This window comes from Gossypium arboreum, chromosome 6 (assembly GCF_025698485.1).
Source record: "Gossypium arboreum isolate Shixiya-1 chromosome 6, ASM2569848v2, whole genome shotgun sequence".
Lineage (NCBI taxonomy): Eukaryota > Viridiplantae > Streptophyta > Magnoliopsida > Malvales > Malvaceae > Gossypium > Gossypium arboreum.
The window spans coordinates 131940205-131966831 of NC_069075.1; the positions used below are offsets into that span (position 1 = coordinate 131940205).

General features: G+C 33.8%; 1 protein-coding gene and 1 pseudogene across 1 annotated transcript; one reads left to right on the top strand and one right to left on the bottom strand.

Moving 5' to 3' along the window:
- Positions 1-2320: 2320 nt before the first annotated feature.
- Positions 2321-4508, bottom strand: LOC108454266 (protein SLENDER RICE1-LIKE 1-like). Its single transcript, XM_017752671.2, has one exon. It carries the CDS (start codon positions 4068-4070, stop codon positions 2454-2456), a length of 1617 nt encoding a protein of 538 aa, XP_017608160.2. The 5' UTR covers positions 4071-4508; the 3' UTR covers positions 2321-2453.
- A 14498-nt stretch (positions 4509-19006) lies between these two features.
- LOC108485113 (aconitate hydratase, cytoplasmic-like) lies at positions 19007-26236 on the top strand (annotated as a pseudogene).
- Positions 26237-26627: the final 391 nt, after the last annotated feature.

Consider the following 26627-nt stretch of genomic DNA (forward strand, 5'->3'; position numbering starts at 1 on the left):
TGTGAGTAGTCAACTCACTCATCCTCTCATTGCCACCTATTTATATAATATGTCTGCCCACTGTGGTTGCTGCCTGTGTTTCATTATTTGGGTGAAGGGGGTCCCCGTTCCCCCTTAATTTCATAGCCTTTTTGCTTTCATTTGCTTCACAAAAGTGAATACCCACATGCATGCATATATTATCAATCATCTTCACCTCTCTTTCTATGCTTTCTTTAAATACCTAAGCCGAGAAAATAATTACAATGAAGCAAGAATCAAACCCCATATCCCTATGGACCCCCCCTCTCTCTCCCTGCTTCTACCAAACACATACAAGGCATAGCACATTCACGTGTGACTATCATATACCTGCCTGCCACTGCCACTGCCACTGCCACTGCCATATATTCAACTACTTAACTTACATTAGGTTTTTTCAACTTTCTATTTAGATACTGAATTGTTTTAACTGTGTGGGTGTGACCAAATAACAGCTGCGATTTGTTCTTTACTTTGCAGAAGGATTTGGGTGTTTAATTGCCTATCCAATGACCCATTCAATTATTTTGAAACTGAATGTGAGGTACCCCTCACCCTTTCGCAACAACATACATAAATTCACAATCATACACTTGCATGCCAGTTCCACACACATTATGAATTCCAACACCCAAATATCACTTAACATTTATAACTGATTTGATTACTAGTGTAATAATACAAGAAAAAAAATTATTTCTTACTTATGTTTTATAATAATTAAAATAAAATAAAAATAATTAATAAAAATTTAAACTTAAAACTAAAAAGATAAAAATATAATCTCTAGCAAAATATAAGACCTTTTCGAAATAAGAAAAAAATCCCTTTCTCTTTCTCAAAACAAATTAAATTAAGTAAAAGTATTAATTTTCTTTTTACAAGTATATACTAAATTAAATTATTTTCTTTTCATTGAAGGAAATGATAATGGAGAGATGTTGCAAATTTCATTATTGCTTTATATTTGTATGTTTTGCATCAGTATTTGCTCCACTCTATAATAAATGTAAATTTTGAAACTTTTTATCTTGAATGTATGTGTCTCAACTTTGTTTTAATTTAATTTTTTAGTTATTTATAATATTTTAATATTTTTAAAGGTATTAAATATTTAAACATAAAACATATGTTTATTTATAATAATTTTTTATCCTTTTAAAATTTACCATTAAGAGTAAAATGATAATTTCATATAATAAGTGAGGCAACACGTGCAATTATTATAATGTATTTATACTTATTGTCTCTGAAAAATCCACCCTATTCTTCTGTGCCTCCAATTTTTTTTAAAAATTTAATTTAATCAAAATAGAAATGGTTTAAAGTTTATTATTTACATTCAAAGCATAATCAAAGGGTATGCCTTAGGCCTTTAGTTAATGGCATTACTATATTTTTAATCCCTTTTAAATGTTAGTAGTTTGATTTTATTTTTAAAACTTCTGTTAAATAAAAATATATTTTAATCCTCTTTAAAGCCAAAAATAAATAAATTCAATCCATTTCAATATAAAATCTTAGCTTGATTAAGTTTTATTTTAAAAAAATCTTGATATCTAATAACACAATTTCTAACTTAATTTCTACATATGGTAAGTAGTATGGCATAAGTGGTCACATTATTATTTTTATTGAAATTGGTACATACTGGTATGAGTTTATTTTGATGTGTCATTTTAAATTTATCAGTGTTTTTAAAAATATTTAATATATAAAATATTTAAATATATTAAATTAATCAAATTAAATAATTTTAAATATAAAAATATTAATTGATTATATAAAATATTAATTAATAAATTTCATAAATAAAATTTTATCATTTAACAAGTGTAAAGTAAACAAACAAAAAAAAATTCCCACAAATTAAAAGAAAAAATTGCCCACAATATTATTTTTTAAAAATCTACAATAAAATCGTTCTATATTAAATATATAAAATGAAAATTTAATATAAAAAAAAGCACATAAAGTTGTGTTAACGAAGTTTTAGAATTTTTTATATATATTTTATATAAATTCTTTACTTTTTCATTATTTATTAATTTTCTACTATCATTTTTAAAGCTAATTTTTAAATTTGAATAATAAAAATTTTATAGGTAAAAATAATTTTATTTATTTTGAACATTATTCACTGATGCAATCGATACGGTTCAAAATTTAGATCGAAAAAAATAATTATTCTGATATATTACTAAAATAATGCAACCGAAACCGAATACATTGCTACTACTTGCATTACCCAATTTAAAGATAGATTGAGAAAAATGATTCCTAAATAGCTACGAACAGATTCTCCTGAAGTAAAATTTTATAGAAAATAGTTTGGTGAAATGCATTGAAAGGTAAAAAAGATAGAATTTCAAAAAATAACCAAATTACTCTGGATTTACAGCAAGATCTTAGTTACTATTACCCTGCCCCTACTATGAAGATGACATATGATTATCCCACGCTGGCACGGCTTGCCAAGCCGAAGCCGCGATGAGAGGGCGGCTATGCCAACCAAGACTCAAACACCCTTCATTTTCTTCCACTGAATACCCTTCCGCCGAGAACAATGTGAGTAACATGCTAGCCTGTTTAAACGCGTTGGACCCCAAATGCAATGCCCTAAACCCGGCTCCACTCAGCCGTCTCCTCCATTTAGCCAATGGCTCGTGCCTTTCTACTCGAGCCGACCCTTCACAGCTCACTACGTTCCCTATTTCCCTCTGAATGTATATCTCGGCTAAAGCTTTTTCCGGCTGAACCCTGCAAGCTTCTAAAGAATCGAACATCGTTGAATAATAATAAAGAGCTTCTGTGAACCGGTCCAGAAAACCTGGTTGATTGTGGTTTGCTTCTTGTTCCACCACTGTCATAATTTTCGGGTTTAAGCCCCGGATCCAGCTCAGCACGGTGTCGATAGGAGAATTCCGGGTCTGTTCAGATCCGAGTAAACGGTGAAGCTGCATGATGGAGTTAACTGCCACCGCTTCTTTTGGATTCACCTGAAGCATCCAAGGCTTAACGTCTTCCAGCCTGGAAGCCGCGACTCCACGGAAGGCAAAGCGGACGTTGACGGACCGAGCCAACTCGGCGAGTCGTAAACCGATCTCGCGAAGTGAGTCACGGCCATCTGGTGATGGCGGTCCAATGCCAGTCAAACGGAGCAAAGGAGGTCCGCCAGGACGTAAAGCCAGGGCTTGTATCAAAGCTGGCCATTGTAGGCCGTGCATCAAATTGAAATCCACCACGTGTACGCAATCGTGACCGTCGAAAGCTTCGAGGATCGCCTGATTGGCCGTGAAGTGAGCGAATTTCAAGTATGGACAAGCTTCGTAAAAATGATGATGCAAAATCTCGTTCTCAAAAGCCGAGCCACCGTTGACAGAGCCACCGCCCATTCCTTGGAAAATACGGCGGCTTAAAGCGTCGATAAAATGTCCAGCAACTTTACCGATACCGCAAACGGTGTTGACATGAGTCAGTAACCCTTGCATGTCGCCGATCAATGAAGTAGCCAATGAGAGGTCTCCACTTTGGACGCACTCAGCACAAGTCATCAACATGTGGACCAGCCTTATACCCGAATCTTCTTCCATGGCCGTGACAACCGTCAACTGATTATCCAAACTCTGTTGCTCGTCATAAGTAATATTCTGGTGCACCTGCGGTGTATGAGGTTCGGCGGTGGTCCACGCGCTGTTTACCACCGTTTGATTGTTTACGGGATCCACGATGAAGTCGGAGGAGCAAGTGGGAGGAGGCTCAGCGAACTCAGTTAGCAGCGAGTCGACCCAGCAGACCAGATCAGAAGGGTTATAGAGTATAGCATCAGAGGCAAGTTGAGAGAAATCTGCAGGCGAATTACCCATGGCGGTTTCGAGTCGTTCCAGTCGTTGAGCTACTTGTCGTAACTCCGACGACCGGACTTTATAACCAGCACCGGCGAGTAGTCCATCAATATCTTGCTGCGGTGGCTTGGACGAGGAGGAGGAGGATGATAAGCTGCCACTGCTACTTCCCGCTGATGACGAGGTGGAGTCGTACCGCAACATGATTCAAATTAAAATTAGTTTCTTGGTTTTCAAATATTGAAAGAAGGGGCAGATCTAGCATGGCCCAAAGTTGGGAGAGACAGAGTGAGTAAGAAATGGATGAAAAAGAGAAAGTGAGAGAGTAGACGAAATGAGCTATGTATCCATCTTTTTAGATACTTTCTCTTTCCTCATTTTTCATTAAAAAACACCAATACACAATCATGAGTGGGATAGAAATTGAGTAAAAATTTTCAAATATATAAAATTAAATTGCAAAAACTTGGTCGAATCGTTTATATTTGTAGATGCTAAAAACATGGATTGAATTGAAAGAGATGGTTGATGGAGAGGAGAAGGCACTTTTGCAACACTTTTTTCCTCCAATCTCAATTTAGACTTAGACCAAATACATTACTCATCTTGCACATATCTTTTACACACCTAAACTTACTGTACAGTTCGAGTATCTTTGAGTGCAAAACCAACATAAATTAAGCAAAATAGAGTTAAAATGTTTGTACCGTGTCGGTACTTCTCTTGGTTATTGTTCATTTTTATTCATTCTATTTGAGTTGTACAGATGCATGTATGTGTCTATACCTAGGTGTAGGGAAATCAAAATCTAAGTCTAAAATATCTCCAAAAACATACAGATTCAAATTATTCTTAGTCCTCAAAATATTTCCAAAATATCATTCAAAACATCATGTAATTTATCTAATGTACCACAAAATGTGGTTACAATGTTGCTAAAAATCAGAAACAATGCAAAGATGAAACGTAACTATTTTGCCCGAGATCATGATCTTGTCTATCTTGATGAAAATTCCTACGACTTGATTCATTTCATGAAAATGGATTCAACTTTAATATAACAAAAACTAAATATACCTCGACGATGATACTAAGACTTGACCCTTTTTTAGAAAACATATTTGATTTTTCATAAAATGACAATTAAAAGGATCTCAATGACAATCCTAAGGCTCAACCCATTTTTTGAAAGGAAATTCGATTCTTTTATAAATTGATAATTAGAAGGACTTCAACAGCAATCTCAAGGCTCAACCCTTTTTTTGAAAACAAATTCAATTTTTGATAAAATGACAATTGAAAAAAAAAAAACCTCAACAATAATCCTAACTCCCGAGGCTTGGCCCATTTCTTAAAAATGGATATAATTTTTGATAAAAACAACAATTGAAAGCACCTCAACAACAATCTCAAGGTACAACCTCTATCTTGAAAAATAAATTTGATTTTTGATAAAAGAAAACAGAATTGAAAATTTTAGAAGGCAATCTCGAAGCTCGATTCATTTTTTTCAAAACAGATTCAGTTTTTAATTAAATAATAACCAAAAGAATTTTAACATTAATCACAAGGCTCAACCTATTTTTTAAATAGTGTAAATGATTAATCCCGAGTTTAAAAACAATTTTTGTGAAACTAGAAATTGAAAATATTTAGCAGGACTTTTTGGAAATGAGCTTTGAAGAAACCAGAAGTTTGAGGCGAAACTAGAATTTAAATAGTAGGAAAAAGCAAAATTTGAAAATAACTTCCTATCATTGCCAGATACATTGGGTTGCCAACTTACTAGGGCTTGCAATTTTATGTATCATGCCAAGTTGGTTGGGATTAAATCTCAACTAAAAGCCAACTTATTCAAAAAATAACTCTAAAAACTAATAGAAAAATTAAAAGGAAACAGAAAGGATTTAAGCGAGAGAGATGCCAATAGTTTAACAACAAAAAGAATCAGATGACAAAATCGGGGGTGTTGAGTTCTGATCTAACGCTAAGAGCAAGAATAGTGGAATTGAAGAAAATATTGACACTAGTTAGGACCTTCTTTTGTTGAAGAAGATAGATTATTTCTTTGAGGGAGAGTAAAAAAAAATAATTTAATAATGATAATGTTTAGATCACAATAACTTTTAACTCTAAATTTCTTGTTGTTTTTTGCCCTAAACCACAAAAAATAAATTAAAAATAAAATTGCAGCATTCACATTTAAACGATTCAAAGAAGAAAAAGAAAATTTCAATTATATTCAAATCCTTAACTCTTCAGCTTCAATATAGGAAGAACAATATCCAAACAAAAGATAACTTCAAAAATCTTCCCATTTCTAGGTCCATAAAAAACTACTTTAAAAAATAAACACAAAGCAGGAGATTTGAACCTGTTCTAAATCTAAAGCAGAAGCAATTTTAACTACTTTGAGAAAAGGAGAGTCGCCATTCGACTCAAAATATAAAGAAATACTTAGTAAGATGTTAACAAAGATGTCATAATATTTCAGATGAAAAGTTAAAAGTGTGCATTATACTATACTTACTTTGAAAAATCAATCCTCTTGAGGACGCAACATCGTGCTAGTTTCTTCGACACTTTTTACGAGTTCTAGCAACAGGTCGTCCCATTCATCAATGATGGAGGAACAATCCATCTTAATCTTTTGAAACCATTTCAACTGCTTATTATTTCTTACACGGTAGACCTTGTGATGGTGGATGAGTTCTCAAAGTTGAAATTCAAAATCATTGTCATCACTTTGTTTGTCTTCTCTTCATGGTGGAGATGATAGAAAAAATTCAAAGCTTCCACCATCTGCATCCTTCCTATCTCTAGTTCATATAGCTTTGATTTTTTCTCACCAAACTCAGATTTCTAGTACAACAATCTAATGTTTCAATATTTCAATTTCAAGTGCAACAATCTTATGTTTCAGTTCTTTTAACACCCTAGACCCAACCCGATCACCAGATTCGGATACCAGATAATACAAAGACCCAAATGACTTAATTATATTCCTAAAACAAATCTTATTACTTTCTCAAACATTTAATTTACACCGTAAACTATATTGTCCTACACAACATCTAAAAGATAATGTCTTACAATCTTATTTAAAACATTGAATTTAAATCTAATTTTTTTAAATGAGTTCGACTAAACCCCTAAGGCGTGGTCTTTAAATGAGAGCCCCTCTATATCCTGAACGACATCCATGCCCTTCCCATGATTAGCAGTGTCTGCTTGGTCACTCTACTCCATTTTCGAGTCAAAACCCTTTACCCTGTGAAAACATATAAATTCATAAGTTCAAATTAACTTAGTGAGATTTTGTGAAGCAGTGCAATAACAATATTTCAAAGTTTTCAAGAAACAAAATGTAAAGCAGAGTCATCAACTTCCTGTTTAATCATCTATCTACCGCAATTTGTACCAACATAATCTCTGTATTGCCCTCTTTTTCTCAACTTACCCATGGTGGACTTATTCTCTATCTCAAGTGTGAGCTTGTTCTTTACGATGGCAGCTTTCACATTTACCCATCCTCTTGAACGAGGAATTCATTGCTCCATTACTAGCTGACTTTCCTTATGATCCCCTAGATTTCGGATTTTGACTCTAATCCGCCACACAATCTCATCAACCTGTAGTTCTGTATATATTGCATGCCGACTGCGCAGGTGCCTTATCGTCCTAGCATATTTATACCTTTCGGCTAGCCTTAAGCTACTAGTTTGCCCTGTTTCAGTCTTTTGTGATCTTCAAATCATAATCCCCGCTACTTATGGGCGGACCATTCTCCGAAGGTAGCCCTTGTAGACTTACTCGTTTTCGATAAACCTTTATTTGCGAGCCCATAGACTTAGGTTCCACTTAGTCGTTTCACTATTACTCGTAATTTCGGTGTACTCGCTAAAATTTCACGGGCTCAAACTTCCACAGACAATCCTTCGTCAGCAACTTACCTGCATTCTCAAATGTGCCTACCCACCCTTTTTATCCTTGAAGTTTGGCAGATCCCATTTACAAGCGTTCTCAAACATGTTGTACTCATCCATTCATGTTACTTGCTGAAGCCATTTCAGTTACTTCTTATTTATTACACGACATACCTTGTGCTGACGGATGAGTTTTCGAAGTCAAGAATCGAAATCCTCGGTGATCACTTTGTGTGTTTTCTTTTCATGGTGGAGATCCTTTTCGATCTCCCGATTGACAGCATTCAAAGCTTCCACCATCTGCATCCTTTCCACCTCTAGTTTCAATAGCTTTGATTTCTTTTCACCAAACTCAATTTCTAGTGCATCAATCTCATGCTTTAGTATCTCAATTTCTTGTGCAACAATCTCATGTTTCAGTTCTTCAATTTCTCTACTGTGTCTTCTCTTTAAGCTTTCTAGTTTCAGATTGTGTTTAGCCACGCGTATTTGGAGCTTAGAACTTGCATGCTTCAAAAACAAAAGTGGTCTAACTACTTTCGCATATAGCATCTGCTCTGAAGTAGGTTTATGTGATGGGTCCTCTTCCAATCAAATAGTTGAGTCTGAAAATGTTTAGATTACAACAACTTCTACCTTTAAATTTCTTGTTGTTTTCTACCCTAAACCATAACAATAAATTAAAATGAAAATGAAAATTGCAGTATTCACGTTGATTGATTCAAATAAGAAAAAGAAATGTGAAATTCAACATTTACATTGAATGATTCAAATAAGAAAAAAATTCAATTATATTCAAATCCCTAATCCTCCAGCTTCAATGTAGGAAAGACAGTGTCAAAATAAAAGATAACTTCAAAAATCTTCCCATTTCTAGGTCCATAAAAAACTACATTAAAAAAATAAATAGAAAACAGGAGATTTGAACTGTTCCAAATCTAAATCTAAAGTGGAAGCAACTTTGACTACTTTGAGAACAGGAGAGGCGTCATTCGAATCCAAATATAATATTCCAGATGGAAAAACGAGTGTATTATGCTATTTACTTATTTCGGGAAATCAATCCTCCTGAGGACGCAACACCATGCTAATTTCTTCAACATTTTTTAGGAGTTCCAGCAACAAGTCCTCCACTTCATCAATGATGTGGGAACAATACATCTTAATCTTTTGAAGCCATTTCAGTTGCTTATTATTTTTTACACGGTAGACCTTGTGCTGGAAGATGAATTCTCGAAGTCGATAATCGAAATTCTCGACGATCACTTTGTGCGTCTTCTCCATGGTGGAGATCTTTCTCGATCTTCAGATCGACAACATTCAAAGCTTCCACCATCAGCATCCTTTCCACTTCTAGTTGAAATTGCTTTTATCTCTTCTCACCAGTGTAACAATCCGATAGTTAGGGTTGTCGAAAAGTGAGGTTCGAGATTCTATTTTCGTAAAAGGAACCCGTAGGTATTTTTATTAAATGTTTATGAGGAATAGTGAATCAAATTTTGGATAGATAATTTTCGTGAAATTAGAAGTTGTTAAGGTGCAGGAATCAAATCGCGTAGGTGTTAAAAGTTGAATTATAGATTTAAATTAATTAAATAGATTAAATTAACAATTATACCATTTCGTGGATGGTGATGGGTTAAAATAATAAATGTTATGTTTATTATATGTATATTTATATATATGTTATAAATAATAAATAAAATGAATCTAATGTATATATCTAATTATAATATAATAATATATGAATGAAATTAAAACAAAATAAGTAAATTAAGAAAAAAAGTGGCATGAAAGAGAAAGAACATTCTCTTTTACATGCAATTTTGAAACAAAAAGGAGGAGGGAGAAGCAACCAACGGCACCTAATGGGTTTTTAACATTCAAACTTCATTCGGTTAGTCAATTTAGTCTCTTTTTTTGTAATTTTTATGTTTTTGGAATCCTAGTACTTAGAGCTACCTGACCTATATTGCAATTTTGAGTACTGCTTAAGATTTTAGATGTTACCATTGTTGAGTAGTTAAAGCTTTAGGAATTAATTTGATAGATTTTTAAGTTAGATGTGAAAAATGACTAAACTGTGAAGTCAAATGTTAATTTTGAGCAATAAAGACTAAATTGTGAAAAATTTGAAATTATGGAGTAGAATTGAAAATAGAGAGCTAATTTTAGCTTAGAGTGAAATTAGTATAAAAATTTGAGGTTAAATATGGATATTAAAATTTGTCTCAGTTTAGGGACTAAATTGAAGTTTAAGCAATTATAGTGTAAAAGTTGAAAATTCAATGTGAAATTGAATTGTGCAATATTAATGTATTTTAATTGTCTTATTCCATAGCTAATGTCTTACCAGAATCCTAGAGTAAAAAAGGAAAGCATAAAATCGACGTCGAATAGCTCAGAATTTACGGTTTGTGTTTCTATAATCCGAACTAAGTTAAAAATTATTGCATTTTGAATTGTTGCATATGGTAAGCATTTGAGGTGAGTACTTTTATACTTTGAGATTGGATTGAATTCATAGTTGATTGAAATGGATTGATTTGGTATATTATGAATGTATTGATTATATGAAGATTGAATTGAATATATGTTTAAATGTGATAATGTGAATATATGAGAATTGGACATTGGATGTACTTGTAATGAAATGGAACCCTATTAACTATTTCGGTATAAGTCAGATATAGATGACATGCCATAGGATAGGAAGAGTTCAAGGATTTCTTCGACCTTGAGTCGATGAGGCACTAGGTGCCAATTTACTTCAGTTTAACCGATAAGACACTAGGTGTCAACTTATATAGCGCTGGGCACAGATATTATTCGGATTTATCCAATGAGGAACTGGATGTCAAACTGGTGTGTAGGTTGGATCTGTGTATTCGTCTGAGTCCAAGTCCGAGTCGTGTTAATAGGGGAAATTGAATAATTAAATTTATGTGTTTGATATTGATATGGAAAAGATGAGAAATGAAAGATGAAATGATGAAATGAGATGTGAATTTGGAAATGAAATCAAATATTGATTAAAGAGTTGAATCATGCCATTGCATGAGTTGAGATTAACAAATGCTACATGAAATGCCATTGATATGTGATTGAATGTGGAACTTTGGTAGATGTGAATAAGGAATGAGCAAAGTTATATTATTGATTTGAAACACATTTGCATATCTTTACTTGTTGCATTTTTACATTTTAATTACTTATATCAAGTTTATATTGTTCGGATTATAGAAATACCACTGAGTTATACTCAACGTACGGTTCTGTTTTCTGTGCGCAGTTTAGGTACTCTTCAACTTCTCGTCAACTCAGCATCCAACAACAAATCTCAAGCTCAAATGTAATGATGTATAATTTTGCAATGGCATGTGCCTAAGAAGTCTTTGGTTGATAGTTGGTTTGGAAATGTGAGGTTATTTTGGTTTACAGTGAAATCATGACTACTTATATATATATATAGTTCTAGTTGAGGTAATGTTGATAAGATAGCTTAGCTTAATGTTTGATATGTGCTTAGCTTCAAATTGGTAACTGAAGGAGTTGAAAGTTAGTTAAATTATGACAAATATGATATGAATAGAAGTTTTAATGGTTTATTTCTTTGCTTGTGTGTTTGATGATATATAACATGGTACTAATGTGGGCACATTGGTTAGGGCACTTAGGATGGTTGTTTTGGCTTGTGTTGAGCATGCTTAATCGTGTTTTGAATAGGTTAAATGACTAGTGAAATGATTGCTTAGTGTCCAAGTAATCACAGTTTGGTAAACTTGAGTTTTAAGGTACATTTAGATGCACACGGCCATGTGACACACACGGGCATCCACACGGGTGTGTGGCCTGAGCATGTTGAAAAAATAGTATAGGTGTAGTTTCCACACGGGCTGACACACGGCCTGCAACACGGCCGTGTGTCTTAAGTCAATAAGTTACACCGACTGGGACACAGTTGTGTGTCCCAACTTCGAGAGCTACACGGTCTAGGACATTTCACACAGCTGTGTGCCCTATGTTTTTAGGTATTTTTAAAATAGACCTAAACTTTCTGAATTGTTTCAAATTAGCCCTTCTTTGTTCTTAGGTTATTTCTATAGTACCGAAAACTCGTGTTTAAAACTGTATGGGTGAATTTTATTGTGATTTTGAATGAAATAGAATAAATCATTATTAAATAGAATTCTATTTGAATATTGCTCGTGTATAAAATAGAAATTCGTTGATTTATATAGGATATGATTATGCAATTAAATGTTCAGATTTGGTTAGTAATACGCGTGACCCTAATCTAGCGACAAAAAAAGGTTAGGGGTGTTACAACCAAACTCAATTTCTAGTGTTTCAATCTCATGTTTCAGTATCTCAATTTATAATGTAGCAATCTCATATTTCAGTATCTCAATTTCTAATGTAGCAATCTCATGTTTCAGTATCTCAATTTCTAGTACAACAATCTCATGTCTCAATTCTTCAATTTCTCCATTGTGTCTTTTCTTTAAGCTTTCGAGTTTCAGATTGTGTTTAGCCACATGACTTTGCATCTTAAAACTTGCATGCTTAAAAAATAGAAGACCTCTAACTACTTCCGCATGTAGCATCTGCTCTAAGGTAGCTCTACGTGATGGATCCTCCTCCAATCAAATAGTTGAATATGAAAATGTTTAGATCACAACTGTAACACCCCTTACCCGTATTCGACATCAGAATAGGGTACGAGACATTATCGGACTTAAACACAAGCAAACATATATTTTCGAGCCACAAATTTTTGTCCAAATTAAAAAATTTTACATTTAATCATAAAGTCCCTAATACGAGCCTACGAGGCCTAAAACAGGCTTTGGAAGTAGTTCGGGACCATACCGAGAACTTTAGAAAATTTCATAAAACTTAGAAAATTTTTACTCTAAACAAGAGTCACACACCTGTGTGGATTTGGGACATGCCCGTGTGGGCAGGCCGTGTCGTCACACACGCCCATGTCCCTAACCCGTGTAACTCTCTATTTGTCACCCAAGAACAAATTGAGGACATACGGCCAGGTCACACGACCGTGTGCTAGGTCGTGTGGTCGATTTAAAATTTATGAATTTTCATTAAATAGGTGCAGACTTCACACGCCCAAGACACACGCCCGTACTTGAGGCCGTGTCATCCACATGGCTGGGACACACGCCCATATCTCTGCCCGTGTGCTCAATTCTGAGCATTCTGTTTCTCAAAATTAAGGTGTAAGGGGCACACGCTGGAACACATGCCCATGGGGCAGACCATGTGTCACACACGGCCTAGACACATGCCCGTGTGCCTACCGGTGTGGATAAAAATAAGGCAATCTACTAAGACATTTTGCCACCCTTTAATGCACACATCTACACAACATAACATAGCACCAATCCAAGCACATATATACAACCAAATCAGCCACAACCGAGACACCAACACATCATTCACATGCTACCATCTTTCATACACAATCATCACACACTCATAAACCTAAATCATGTAAATTTCTACATGAAAAGCATTATCATATAAATTACTTATACCAATAGTAGCCAATTTCAAATGGCCTTATACAAAATGAACTTTCAACCAATATAAGCCATCACATTTAGCCAAATAAATTATGACACATAACAATATAACCAAGTCCCCTATACATGCCATAACTCAAAATGTTGAAATCATTGGTACCAAAATAATTATTAATAGTGTGAGTGGATTTCCGACGGTCTCCGGTCTCCGAGCTAGCTTGGTGACACTATAAGATAAGGGAAAGAAAGGGGAGTAAGATATAAAGCTTAGTAAGTTCCTATGCAAATAATAAGCATCATAACCACACATTTAACATACAATTAACATAATGAAAATTTGCATGAATATTATTAAAATCTTATAGTCATAACTTACTCAATCACAACCTTACCAAGGTTTCATCACATATCAAGCTCGTTACCTATAAGTTTTACGTACATACCTGTACTAACTTGCAACATAACCATAGTCTTTCACAACTTTGACATTCCCGTTGAACACTCGGAATATTAACGGATACTCGAAAATCTTGCACATAAGTGCCATATATGTAACGCCCCAATTTTCGGGAATCCTGTGAATGTTGGCATAGGTTTAATTATGTTAGTGGGCCTCTAGAAGGCCCAAGCTTAAGATAGAACCCGGTAATTTTAGTTAATTTTTGTTCCATAAGAAAAAGGGAGTGAAATTATGAAATAGGACCTATGTGAAAATGTTTGAAAATGCGATAGGCTAAATTGAAGTGGCCAAATAAATAGGAGTGCAAAATAGGAGGATTTGCATGATAAACCTCCCATTTTACATGAAGTGGCCAGCTATCATGTTGTTGTAGACAAAATGTACACTTGATATCCATAATTTATGGTACAAATTGATACAAATTGATAATGGGTTAGGTAAATGTTCCATGACAATGGATTAGGTAAATATTCCATGATAATGGGTTAGGTAAATGTTTCATGATAATGGGTTAGGTAAATGTTTCATGATAAGAATTACATGTCTTTTGTATTAAAGAATTAAATGGATGAAATATGAAGTTTTATTAAAAGAAAAGGGGTGAAAAGAACAAAGTTTTGTCCATCTTTGTTCATCATAGCTGAAAGTCGAGAAGAGAAAGGAGAGGAGAAAGCTCTTGAGTATTCGGTCATTAGGAGGAGGAAAATTGAAGGTAAGTTCTTGGTACCTTGCTTCTATTTTGAGGTTCATGAGTTCTTCTTGATTCTACCTTAACTCTTGAAGTATATTTTGATTTTTAGTTGTGTTGTGAGCATTTAGTCATGAATTAAAATGAAGGAAATGGTTGTTGTTTCATGTTCTTTTGATGAAAAATGGAAGATAGGTGAAGTTGAGCCAAACAAATGAACATGCATGTGCCTTAGATGCTAAAGGGAAAAATCGGCTAACATGTTGTGCTTTAAAATGATGAAATGGAGATTATACTTAAGTAAAATCATAGATATGTGATGATTGATTGGTGATATACATGTTTAAATAACATGCATGCAAGGTATGTGTGAAAGAGTGATTTGGTAATAAATTTGCTTGAGACAGTAGCAGTAACGTGAATTTGGAAAATCACCATAAATTGTGGGAGATGAATTAGAAGCTGAATAAATTATGTAATTAAAGCTTAATGAGTCTAGTTTCAAATGAAATAAACTAGAACATATTTTGAATTCTGTACAATGAGAAATTTGATTCGTAATGAAGAGTGGTCAGATTAGTCAAACAGTGAAACATGGGAAACTTTGAGAAAAATCTGGTATTTATTGGCTAAACCAAAAATTCTGAAAATTTTATGGATAGAAGATATATAAGTCTATTTTCAGGTAAAATTAACGGAACTTGATTTGGAGTTTCGTAGCTCCAGTTATAAATGATTTAGTGACTATTGCTCAGGAAGACAGCTTGCAGTGAAATTGTGATTATGTGGTAAACATTGACAAAAAATTGTTAATGAGTTGCTTATTGATTTCTTATAAGCTTACTATGATCTGTAGGTGTGGTTGGCCGAATATTGTAAGGGGTTAATACGTAGTTCGTATTTGAATAGTTAGATTAATGTGTTAGTAATCTAATTGTAGGCAGTTCGTGTGTGGATCTCGACATAGAAATCATAAGCAAATGTGTGTAATCGACACCCTCTCATAGACTAGATTGGCAAAAACCGAAATGCCGAAATGCCGAAAAGTCGGTATTTTGGGAATTTGCGAGTGTGCGAATGCTCGTAAGATATTTGGGTTTGTATATTTGGTAATCTAAAGTAATAAACTGCAGTACGCGCGATTTCATACATTTTGATAATTTGGGCTTAATGGGCCAAAGATTGGGTTCATGGGCCAACGGGCCCAATTCGTAAGTATCTTGTGTAAGTGTTCGATAGTACGTAAATAGTTAGGATATGCATGAAAACCCTAAAAGTAGCTAAATTACTATAATACCCTATGTATGGAAAATTATGTTATACCCCTAGGTGCAAAATTACCGTTATACCCCTAGGGTTAATTTTGACTGAAAAGCATGACGATCTGATTCTGTATGATGTATGCCATGATTATATATCTGTTGCATGGGGACATGGGGACATGGGTTGGATATGGTTGGGTTTCTGCATAAACATGTAATATCATTACGCTCATTATGGGCCTATGGGCTTTATTCAGATTCGCTCGGCTAAGGCCAACTTATTCTATTTCGTGGTTTGAGTGATATAGGCTATGGTTGGGTTATTTTACACACTGAGTTTCCCCAAACTCACCCTTTTATTTTCATCCACGCAGAAATCCCCAACCATAGTGGGCTTGGAGTCGTGAGGGAATTTGAATGGCCACCCGTTCTGAAAGTTTGATTTTCTTCTGGTGAACTGGACATCCTTTTATTTACGTTTGAAGTTTTTGGGCTTTTAAATGTAATAAGGCCGCTTAATTATTTTTGATGGTTTTAATATGTATTACTAAGATATGTGTTACTTATTTTAACTGTTGAAATTGGATAGCTTTAGGGCGCGTTTTCAAAAAAACAACAATTGATTTCAAAATAACACGACAACAAGTAAAGCTTCCGCAATAAAAGTATTTTATAAAATTAATCACTTTTCCTAAAAATGACTTAATCAAATCAGTTTCCTAGAAATATACATGATGTTAAGGTGTGGCAATGGCGGTGTGCATGTCTAGGATTGGATCCGAAGGGAGCTTGGTACTTAAGTAGTCTGATAGACTCACCTTTTTTTTTTCGGTTTCCTACCTGGTGCACAATTTCCATTCACTTTAACCCTTAATGAATTAATCTTTTGAACATCAAGTACGATTTTCTGGACTTAGAATGGAAATTTTTTTTTTACGTTTTTGATGTGGCATGCCGGATCTGGCCATAACTTCTAGGCCGGGTTTGGGGTGCTACAATATACGTAGCCAAAGCTACCTCATATCTCATAATACATATAGACTCGTTTCAAGCTATTCTCAAGGCCTACTCACACAAGCTGTCAGTCAGGACATAGCTACACAATGCTGCTCACACAAGCTGTAAGGTATCCGCAATATATGTCGAACTACCTAGCCACTGGTAGGACGTATGAGACCAGCACCCAGATTACATAAACAAATGGGTTCCTAGTGACATGTCACTCGTATCCTATTCTATTCCAAAGGCTCAACTGGGAATTCTCGCTTGTTGAAACTTTGTCAAATATGTCCAAAGAGTCATTCACAATTCATACAATATTAAAGCATTTAAAACATAAATATAACAATGCATTATTTACATATAAACTTACCTCAGTACAAAAATAGTAGAATTGGACTTAATAGTTAAACACTTTGTTTATCCCCCAATCTAGGTCTGAACCTTATTTTTATTGATCTATAATAACAAATTTAGCTTATTTAATACTCACATTGTTCAATTCAGTCCAAAAAATCATATTATGGTAAAATTACATTTTTGTCCCAATGTTTCACATTTTTATTATTTAGTCTCTAGGCTTGTAAAATGATTTTCATAAAATTTTTTCATTACCCAAGCCTAGCCGAACCATTTTCATACTTATACCAGCCCACATTTTCCACTTAATCACACTTTTACTACTAACTTTATAACATTTACAAATAGGTCATTTTTTACATTTTTACCGAAAATCATTTAGTAAAAGTTGTTTATCTAACACCAAACATACATTTTCTACCATTAAACATCAAGATACACAAATATCCGTCATGGGTAAAAATTTATACTTTGATTATTTCTTAAATTGGTGGTAGAAATAGATAGATCGAGTCACAACGACTTCAAAAATGTAAAGAGCATTAAAAACGGGGCAAGAACGAACTTACAATCGAGCTTGGAAGATGAAAAAACCCTAGCTTTGGAGACCCATTCAATTTTCAGCACAAGGGACTAATTTGAAGAAGATGATATCTTTTATTTTAGTTATTTTGGCTTTATTTACCAAATGACCAAAATGCCCTTTTCTTAAAACATAAAATTTCTCTCACTTCATGTCCATTTTTGTCAACTAACTTAAAAAATGGTCTAATTTCCATCTAAGGACCTTCAATCTAAAATTTTATAGCAATTAGATACCTCCAGCTTCTAGAACTCAAGTTTTGCACTTTTTTTGTAATTTAGTTCTTTTTGCTAAATTGAGTGCTCAAACGTCAAAATTTTTGAACAAAATTTTCATAGAATCATTCCATAAAACTGTAGACCATAAAAATATAAAAAAATAAATTTTTTCGCGTCAGATTTGTGGTCCCAAAACCATTATTCCAACTAGACCCAAATTCGGGCTGTTACAATAACAACTTCTACCTTTAAATTTCTTGTTATTTTTTGCCCTAAACCACACTAATATCTCAAAATAAAATTGCAGCATTCACATTGAAGAATTCAATTAGGAAAAAGAAAAAATCAATTATATTCAAATCCATAATCAATTATATTCGAATCCATAACTCTTCAGCTTCAATGTAGAAAGGACAATGCCGAAACAAAAGATAATTGCAAAAATCTTCCCACATTTTAAGGTCCGTAAAAAATGAATTTTAAAAAAATAAACAAAAAAAAGAGATTTGAACCTGTTCTAAATCTAAATCTAAGGGTGCGTTTGTTTACCAGGAAAATATTTTCTGTAAAATATTTTCCTAGTTTTACGGTGTTTGGAAGCCTAAAAACATTTTCCATTTGGAAAATGATTTCCAAGACACGGGTAAAATAAACTGCAATTTGGGGAAAATGTCTTACCCTTTTGAATTCGGAAAGACATTTTCCGGAAAAATGACGCCTTCTTCTCCCCTTTCCCCCTCCCCTTCCCTTTCCCTTTCGGTTGCACATCAGTGCCATTGCTAGGTATCCTACCCCCCGCCCTAAATTCCTCAAAAGTTGCATGATTTCGAAGAACGACAATGAGAAATTTTGGTCAAGTACCTTTTCCAGTTCCTCCTCCATCCACGTAAAGCTCCTTCACTTCTTCTGTTCTTCATTCCTTTTCCTTCTTCTGTTATTCATATTCTTTTCTAGGTAAAAGTCTGTCGCATATCTCTCTTCTCAAAATATTCTGTTTCGTTTCCTCTCTTTCTCTCTTTCTCAAGCAAATGTACCATAAATTTTTCGCTGGGTCTTGGCTTAAGGCGATGATCGTTCTTTGATTTCTAACATACATCAAACCCTAGTATCATGCTTGGGGCAGGTCTTGTTGCAAAGAAGGCTTGTGAACTTGGTTTACAGGTATGCCAAATTTTTGTTTATATGTTTTGCTACTCTTTCCTTCTCATCGATCTCTTCTACTCTCGTTTTTTCTCCCTTACAGTTCCAGTTCTACTTCCTCCCCCCTCTCTTTCTCTCTTTTTCTCTTTTTCTCTTTTTGTCTTTTTGTCTTTTTCTTTTTTTCTTCGTCTTCAGTAGAACTACACGAATGCTAATATAAATGTGTATAAAAATTTCCTTACATAATTATTCCTCGTGTCAAACCTTGGATAAAGACAAGCCTTGCACCGAGTTCGGGAGTTGTTACAAAATATTTACTTGAGGTATTCCTTAATTTCGGATGTATTTAAACTTGACTTAGAGTGATAACATTTGTAGAATATTTCTACATAATTATGAGAGAATTGTTAACTATCTGGATTTGTTCCATTAAATGCAAGAATATCTGAATAAGCGTGGATTTCATATTGTTGGATATGGCTGCACAACATGTATTGGAAATCCAGGAGACTTAGGTGAATCGAGTTGCCTCTGCTATTTCGGAAAATGGTACCATTATAAAATTTAACTTGGATAATATAAGCTCGTAAATCTTGAACTATTGTGTTAGTTCTAATGTGTTGTCGTATTCCTTTTCCAAATTTAATGTTCATTTTACCACTTACTAATTGAAGTTAATTTTAATGGTATACGACATTATAGCAAATTCTTTGTGCTTTTCGGGAACCGAAATTTTGAGGGTCGTGTTCATGCCTTAACAAGGGCCAACTACCTTGCTTCACCTCCTTTAGTGGTTGCTTATGCCCTCGCTAGCACGGTACTTAATATCTAATTAGTGATGTCTTTATTTGTAAAATATTTATCATATGATCCAAATAATCTGATGACAACTCAAAATGTGATGATCTAGGTTGATATTGACTTCGATAAGGAGCCAATCGAAACAGGGAAGGATGGTAAAAGTGTATATTTTAAGGATATCTGGCCATCTACTAAAGAAGTTGTAGAGGTAGATGCCCTAAAATTTGCATAAAATGTCATCTTTCATGCATATAAGAATGAAATTAATATACTAGGGCTTATCTGCTGTTTAGGCTATTCAATCTAGTGTCTTGCCGAATATGTTCAAAAGTACTTATGAGGCTATTACAAAGGGAAATCCCATGTAGAATCAGCTATTAGTGCCTTCTTCCACTATGTACTCATGGGACCCCAACTCGACTTACATTCATGAGCCTCCATACTTCAAGAACATGACTATGGAGCCACCTGGTGCCCATGGTGTAAATGATGCCTACTGCTTACTTAACTTTGGTGACAGCATCACAACAGATTACATTTCGCCAGCAGGAAGTATCCATAAGGATAGTCATGCTGAAAAATTCTTACTTGACCGTGGGGTGGAACGCAAGGACTTAAATTCATATGGAAGTCGTCGTGGTAACAATGAATGTAACATCCCGAAATAGGGCTTAAATGGAACAATGGTTGTGAAACCACAAATTTGAGGTAGAAAATTTATTTTATTATTATTTTGAAGTTCATGATATGATTGCATGATTGTGTGAAAAATTCGTGATGAAATTCTATGCATAAAGTGCTTAAGTTGAGATTAGGGACTAAATCGAATAATTTGCAAAACTTGCATTCTAGAAGTTTTTAGTATGAAATTGCTTTGGAATATTAATGAGGAGGTCTTAAATAGAAATTTGACCAATTTCTAAGTCTATGGACAAAAATTGGACATGGATGGAATTTTTGGAAAGTTTAGTAGTAAGGGCATTTTGGTCATTTAGTTATTAAAATGAATTAAAAACAAAATTAAAAGCCAATTTTTGTCCATCTTCTTCATTAGGCCGAAATTTCAAGGGTTCTCCATAGCTAGGGTTTGTTTCAAGCTTTCAAACTCCATAGTAAGTGATTCCAAGCCCCGTTTTTAATGATCTTTACGTTTTTGGAGTCCCGATAACTTGATTAAGCTTATTCTAGCAATAATTCAACCTAGGGTTCATATTTGGAAAAATATCCATAGGTGAAATTTGTGTATTTTGGTGTTTTATGATAGAATATGAGGTTTTAAATTATGTTAGACAACTTGTGCTACTCGGTTTTAAGTGAAAACGAGTAAAAGGGCTTAATCGGTAAAAATACCTAATAGTCATAAGTACATGTTAGAGTGTGAATTTGATGTTGTCATAGAAGGGAAAAATGATCAGCATGTCATAAAACATAATAAAATAGGATGAAGTTTAAATTACGAGCCTTGGGGCAAAAGTGCAAATATGTGAAAGTTTAGGGGCAAAAATGTAATTTTACCAAAGTTTGGGTCAAGGATTGTTTTAATAAATGTGAGTATTAAATAATCTAAATTTTTTTATTATAGATCAAGAAGAACAAAATCCTGAGTTAGACCGGGGAAAGAAAAAGATAGTGGACTAAATCGATATAGTTGATCGTATTTTGTTTCGAGGTAAGTTTGCGGTAAATAAATGCAATTTTCTATTATTTTATGTTAATTTTATTAATTTCCAGCATGTGTATATTTATTTTATAAAATTATTCAAAGAAGACTTAAGCATGAATTGACGGAGAAGAAATTTCAGAAAGTCCCGGTTGAACCTTAGGAATGTGTAGGATACAAATGTCATGACATTAGGGTTCAAGGATACCATGTAAGACCATGCTAAGGTATGGAAATTGGTAAGGTTTCTAAGGCAAGGAAATCATGTAAGACCATGTCAAGACATGGCATTGATAAGTTACTATAAGGCAAAGGTCCCATGTAAGACCATGCCAAGGCATGGCATTGGTGAGTTCATAAGGCAAGGATACCATGTAAGACCATGTCAAGACATGGCAATGGTAAGTTTCAAAAGGATACCACGTAAGACCATGACAAGTCATGGCAATGGTAAGGTACCCGTGTATCCTTAGTATTCCAAGTGGTTCAATGGGAAAATTTAAAGAGAATATATCAAGGTAAGGTAAGGTAAGACGAGTTATACTAAAAAGGTAAGACAAGTTCATGCTAGAAGAGCAAAGGTAAGTACATAATGTTCATGTATGCTTGACAAGGAAAAAGGTAAGTAAAATGTATTAATAAATTTGATTAAGTATGTAAGTATTTAAGTAAGTGAGTAAGTGAAGAAGTTTAAAATATGTCTATGATAATTAATGAAGTTGCATTATGTAGTATCATGCCAAGTAGTAAGATAGTTCTTATGAATGTTGTTATTTATTTGCACACAAACTTACTAAGCTTAATGCTTACCCCATTTATTTTCCTTCTTTTTATAGTTTTGTCAAGCTAACTCGGGGATCGTAAAGTACGTCGGAGGTCCGGGCACACTATCACGAGGATTATTTTGGTATAGCTAGACGTTTCATTTTGAGTATGGCATGTATAGCATCGTAGCCATTTTGTGTGTATGATCTTATGATATGGCTAATAAATGGTATGTAAATGCTTGATAATGATTATCTGTTGGAATGGCTAATCAAGGACATGTTTGGTGTTATGTATGCCTAAATGCTAGTTATTCATGGAAATCATGAAAAAGGTGAAATTAGCACAAAATAGAATCAAATAGTAGCAGTGACGTGAATTTGAAAAATCACTAAAAATAGTAGAAATGGAATTAAATGATGAATAAGTTATAAAATCAAATATTATTATGTCTATTTTCTAATGGAAGAAACAAAATAGGTAAATGAGATATATTTTATGAGATATTTAAATTTTTGTGAAACAGGGCCAGAGCGATTTCTGGATCCCCTGTTTTGACTTTGTAAATTCACCAAATATTTTACAAAGATAATTAGAAGTAATTCTTTACATGTACAGATACCTTATTGAGTCTAGTTTTATAAGAAATAAACTTCATAGTAATTGGAACTCTGTATAGGGACATATTTGATTCGTAATACACAGAGGTCAGAGCAGTCGAACCCTGAAACATGGGAGACTTTAACTAATAAACTGTATCAGTTGGCCCGACCAAAAATTCTAGAAAAAAATTAGTTGATAGATATATGAGTCTAGTTTAGGGAAAATTTACAGAATTGGATTTCGAGTTTTGTAACTCGAGATATGAATTTTTAAGTGACTATGACGCAGATTACCAGCTTCTCTGGAGGTTTTAAAAATAAATTGTTTGAGCTGTTTAAGTAATGAATTAAGTCTGTTAACACCTGGTGTTCGACTTCGGCGACGGTCTCGGATACGGGGCGTTACATTTTATTGGTATCCTTAAACCCTAATGTCATGACATTTGTATCCTACACATTCCTAAGGTTCAACCGAGACTTTCTGAAATTACTTCTCTATCAATTCATGCTTGAGTCTTCTTTGAATAATTTCATAAAATAAATATACACATACTGGAAATTAACAAAATTAACATAAAATAATAGAATATTGTATTTATTTACTGCAAACTTACCTCGAAACAAAATACGATCAACTATATCGATTTAGTCCACTATCTTTTTCTTTCCCCGGTCTAAGTCCGAATTTTGTTCTTCTTGATCTATAATAAAAAAATTTAGCTTATTTAATACTCAAATTTATTAAAACAGTCCTTGACCCAAACTTTGGAAAAATTACGTTTTTGCCCCTAAACTTTCACATATTTGCACTTTTTCCCCAAGGCTCGTAATTTAAACTTCATCCTATTTTCTTATGTTTTATGACATGCTGATCATTTTTCCCTTCTATGACAACATCAAATTCACACTCTAACATGTACTTATGACTATTAGGTATTTTTACCGATTAAGCCCTTTTACTCGTTTTCACTTAAAACCGAGTAGCACAAGTTGTCTAACATAATTTAAAATGTCATACTCTATCATAAAACACCAAAATACACAAATTTCACCTATGGGTAGTTTTCCAAATATGAACCCTAGGTTGAATTATTGCTAGAATAAGCTTAATCAAGTTATCGGGACTCCAAAAACGTAAAGATCATTAAAAACGGGGCTTGGAATCACTTACTATGGAGCTTGAAAGCTTGAAACAAACCCTAGCTATGGAGAACCCTTGAAATTTCAGCCTAATGAAGAAGATGGACAAAAATTGGCTTTTAATTTTGTTTTTAATTCATTTTAATAACTAAATGACCAAAATGCCCTTACTACTAAACTTTCCCAAAAATTCCATCCATGTCCAATTTTGTCCATAGACTTAGAAATTGGTAAAATTGTTATTTAAGACCTCCTCATTAATATTCCAAAGCAACTTCATACTAAAAACTTCTAGAATGCAAGTTTTGCAAATTATTCGATTTAGTCCCTAATCTCAACTTAAGCACTTTATGCATAGAATTTCATCATGAAATTTTCACACAATCATGCAATAATATCATGAACCTAAAAATAATAAAAAATAAATTTTCTACCTCGGATTTGTGGTTTCGCAACCACTGTTCCGTTTAGGCCCTATTTCGGGATGTTACAATGAAGTGATGGCTCGGAGAACTTTTGCTAACATTTTCCTTGTGAATAAGCTGTTGAATGGGGAAGTTGGACCTAACACAATACATGTTCCCATAGGAGAGAAACTATATGTATTTGATGCAGCAATGGTAAGTTCTTCAATGTTAAATGTATACCACAATTTAACATAAAACCATTTTTTTTCAATAGAAACAACTACATATCATTTTCCATTTTTCATTAGAGAGAACTAGTCCATTCTTGATAGTTTTACAATCAAATTTTTGGTTTTGATTGGCATGTAATTGCAGAGGTATAAAGATGCAGGACACGACACCATTGTTTTGGTTGGAGCTGAGTATGGAAGTGGTAGCTCCCAAGATTGGGCTGCCAAAAGCCCAATGCTATTGGAAAGTCCTGATTTTGCCACAATGAGGAAATTCTTATTGGTCTTTACTTTTGTGCTTGTCCTTTTCTCTCTAGTAATCATGTTACTCTGACTTTTTAGTTTTCATGAAGTATTCATGTCCAGCACATATTTCGATATAAGTATGGGATGTTATCTATGAAACGAAAAGCTAAACATTCTTGTATGAGGCATATATCTATATCTGATACTAGTCCCGAATTCAAGTAACGTGCTAATGTTTTGTATGAATAGGGAGTAAAAGCAGAATTGCAAAAAGTTTTGAGAGAATCCATTGCAGTAATTTGGTAGGAATGGGAATCATTCCACTTTGTTTCAAGTCTGGTGAGGACGCGGACACACTAAGTTTAACAGGTCACGAGCATTACACCATTGATCTCCCATGCAAAATAAATGAAATACGACCCGGCCAATATGTGTATCTACAACCGACAATGGAAGTCTTTCACCCGACCGTCCGCGCCGACAATCGAGGTAATAAATCGTTTCACAATAACTTGTTATAAGCAATGTAATCCATCATACATGTCTTTTATAATCTGCTATTATCTGATTATTGCTGCCTGGACATTTCAACATTCTTCCTTGTCTAAAATATACGTTACTCTCTTTTTTTTTCTTTAAGCATCTGTTTTGACAAATATTCAGACATGAATATGAAAATAAGATATTTTAAAATATAAAAAAATTAAAAGTTAAATATGTTCATCTAAGACACAACCTATTTAAACTTATCCTTAAGTCCGAGTAAGATAATTCCTAAGTCCTTACATGACATGTTTATCTACAGAAATCAAAGTTTACTTATTTCCAATCTTGCTATGTTGCTTCAACTCTTTATTTTCTTGAAGTTTCCATCCAAAATCCACGTCCAATACATTCAGATATGAATATCAGAATATGATCTTTCAAAGACCTTCCAAATATATATAGATAAACTTTTTTTTTAAAAAAAGCATAGTTGTTTCGGACACATAATCATGTAATGCACATCGAAATCCAAATAACATACCTTGTATCTTTATGCCTGGCAACTTACTGATGGAAAGTGTACATATTTATCTTGTACTCCAAACAAATTAATGCTTGGGATGTGATATGATTCCCTTGAACTGATGTATTCCTTGCATCAAACGCCACTGCATGTAAGCATAGTGAGAACAGTTTAAAAAGTTTATATGCTATACGTTTTTTGTTTTTTTTGGGGGGGGACTTTATAATACTAAAACTAAGCCTTGTGATTGAAACTGCAGGTTGAATTGGCTTACTTCAATAATGGTGGTATACTTCCATATGTTATTAGAAACTTGATTAAACAGTAAATCCATGGGTTGGGAGCCTGCCTTTCCAAGATTTACATCAAATGTAGAATGTGAGATGCAAACAAAAATAAGGCTATCAAATAACCGAAAATTTCCCATTATCGGGACTTGGTAGTTTCCCCCTTCAATTTTTAAAGTTAGTAGGAGTAGTTGTTGATTTATGTTTAATGTTATAGCTGGTATGTCAGCTACATTTTGTGTGCAATTCTAGCTAAGCTTTAGTCATGTATTAGTGGGAGCAGTTATACATTAGGTAACCGCCATATTTCATTGTAACATAAATGCTTCTCAAGTCAATGAAAAAGATCTGATTTTTGGAGATCAAATTCAGTTTTCTTCTTGTTCAAACTACTTGCATTCGTTTTTTTTTCTCCTTTAGTTTTCTGCTAAA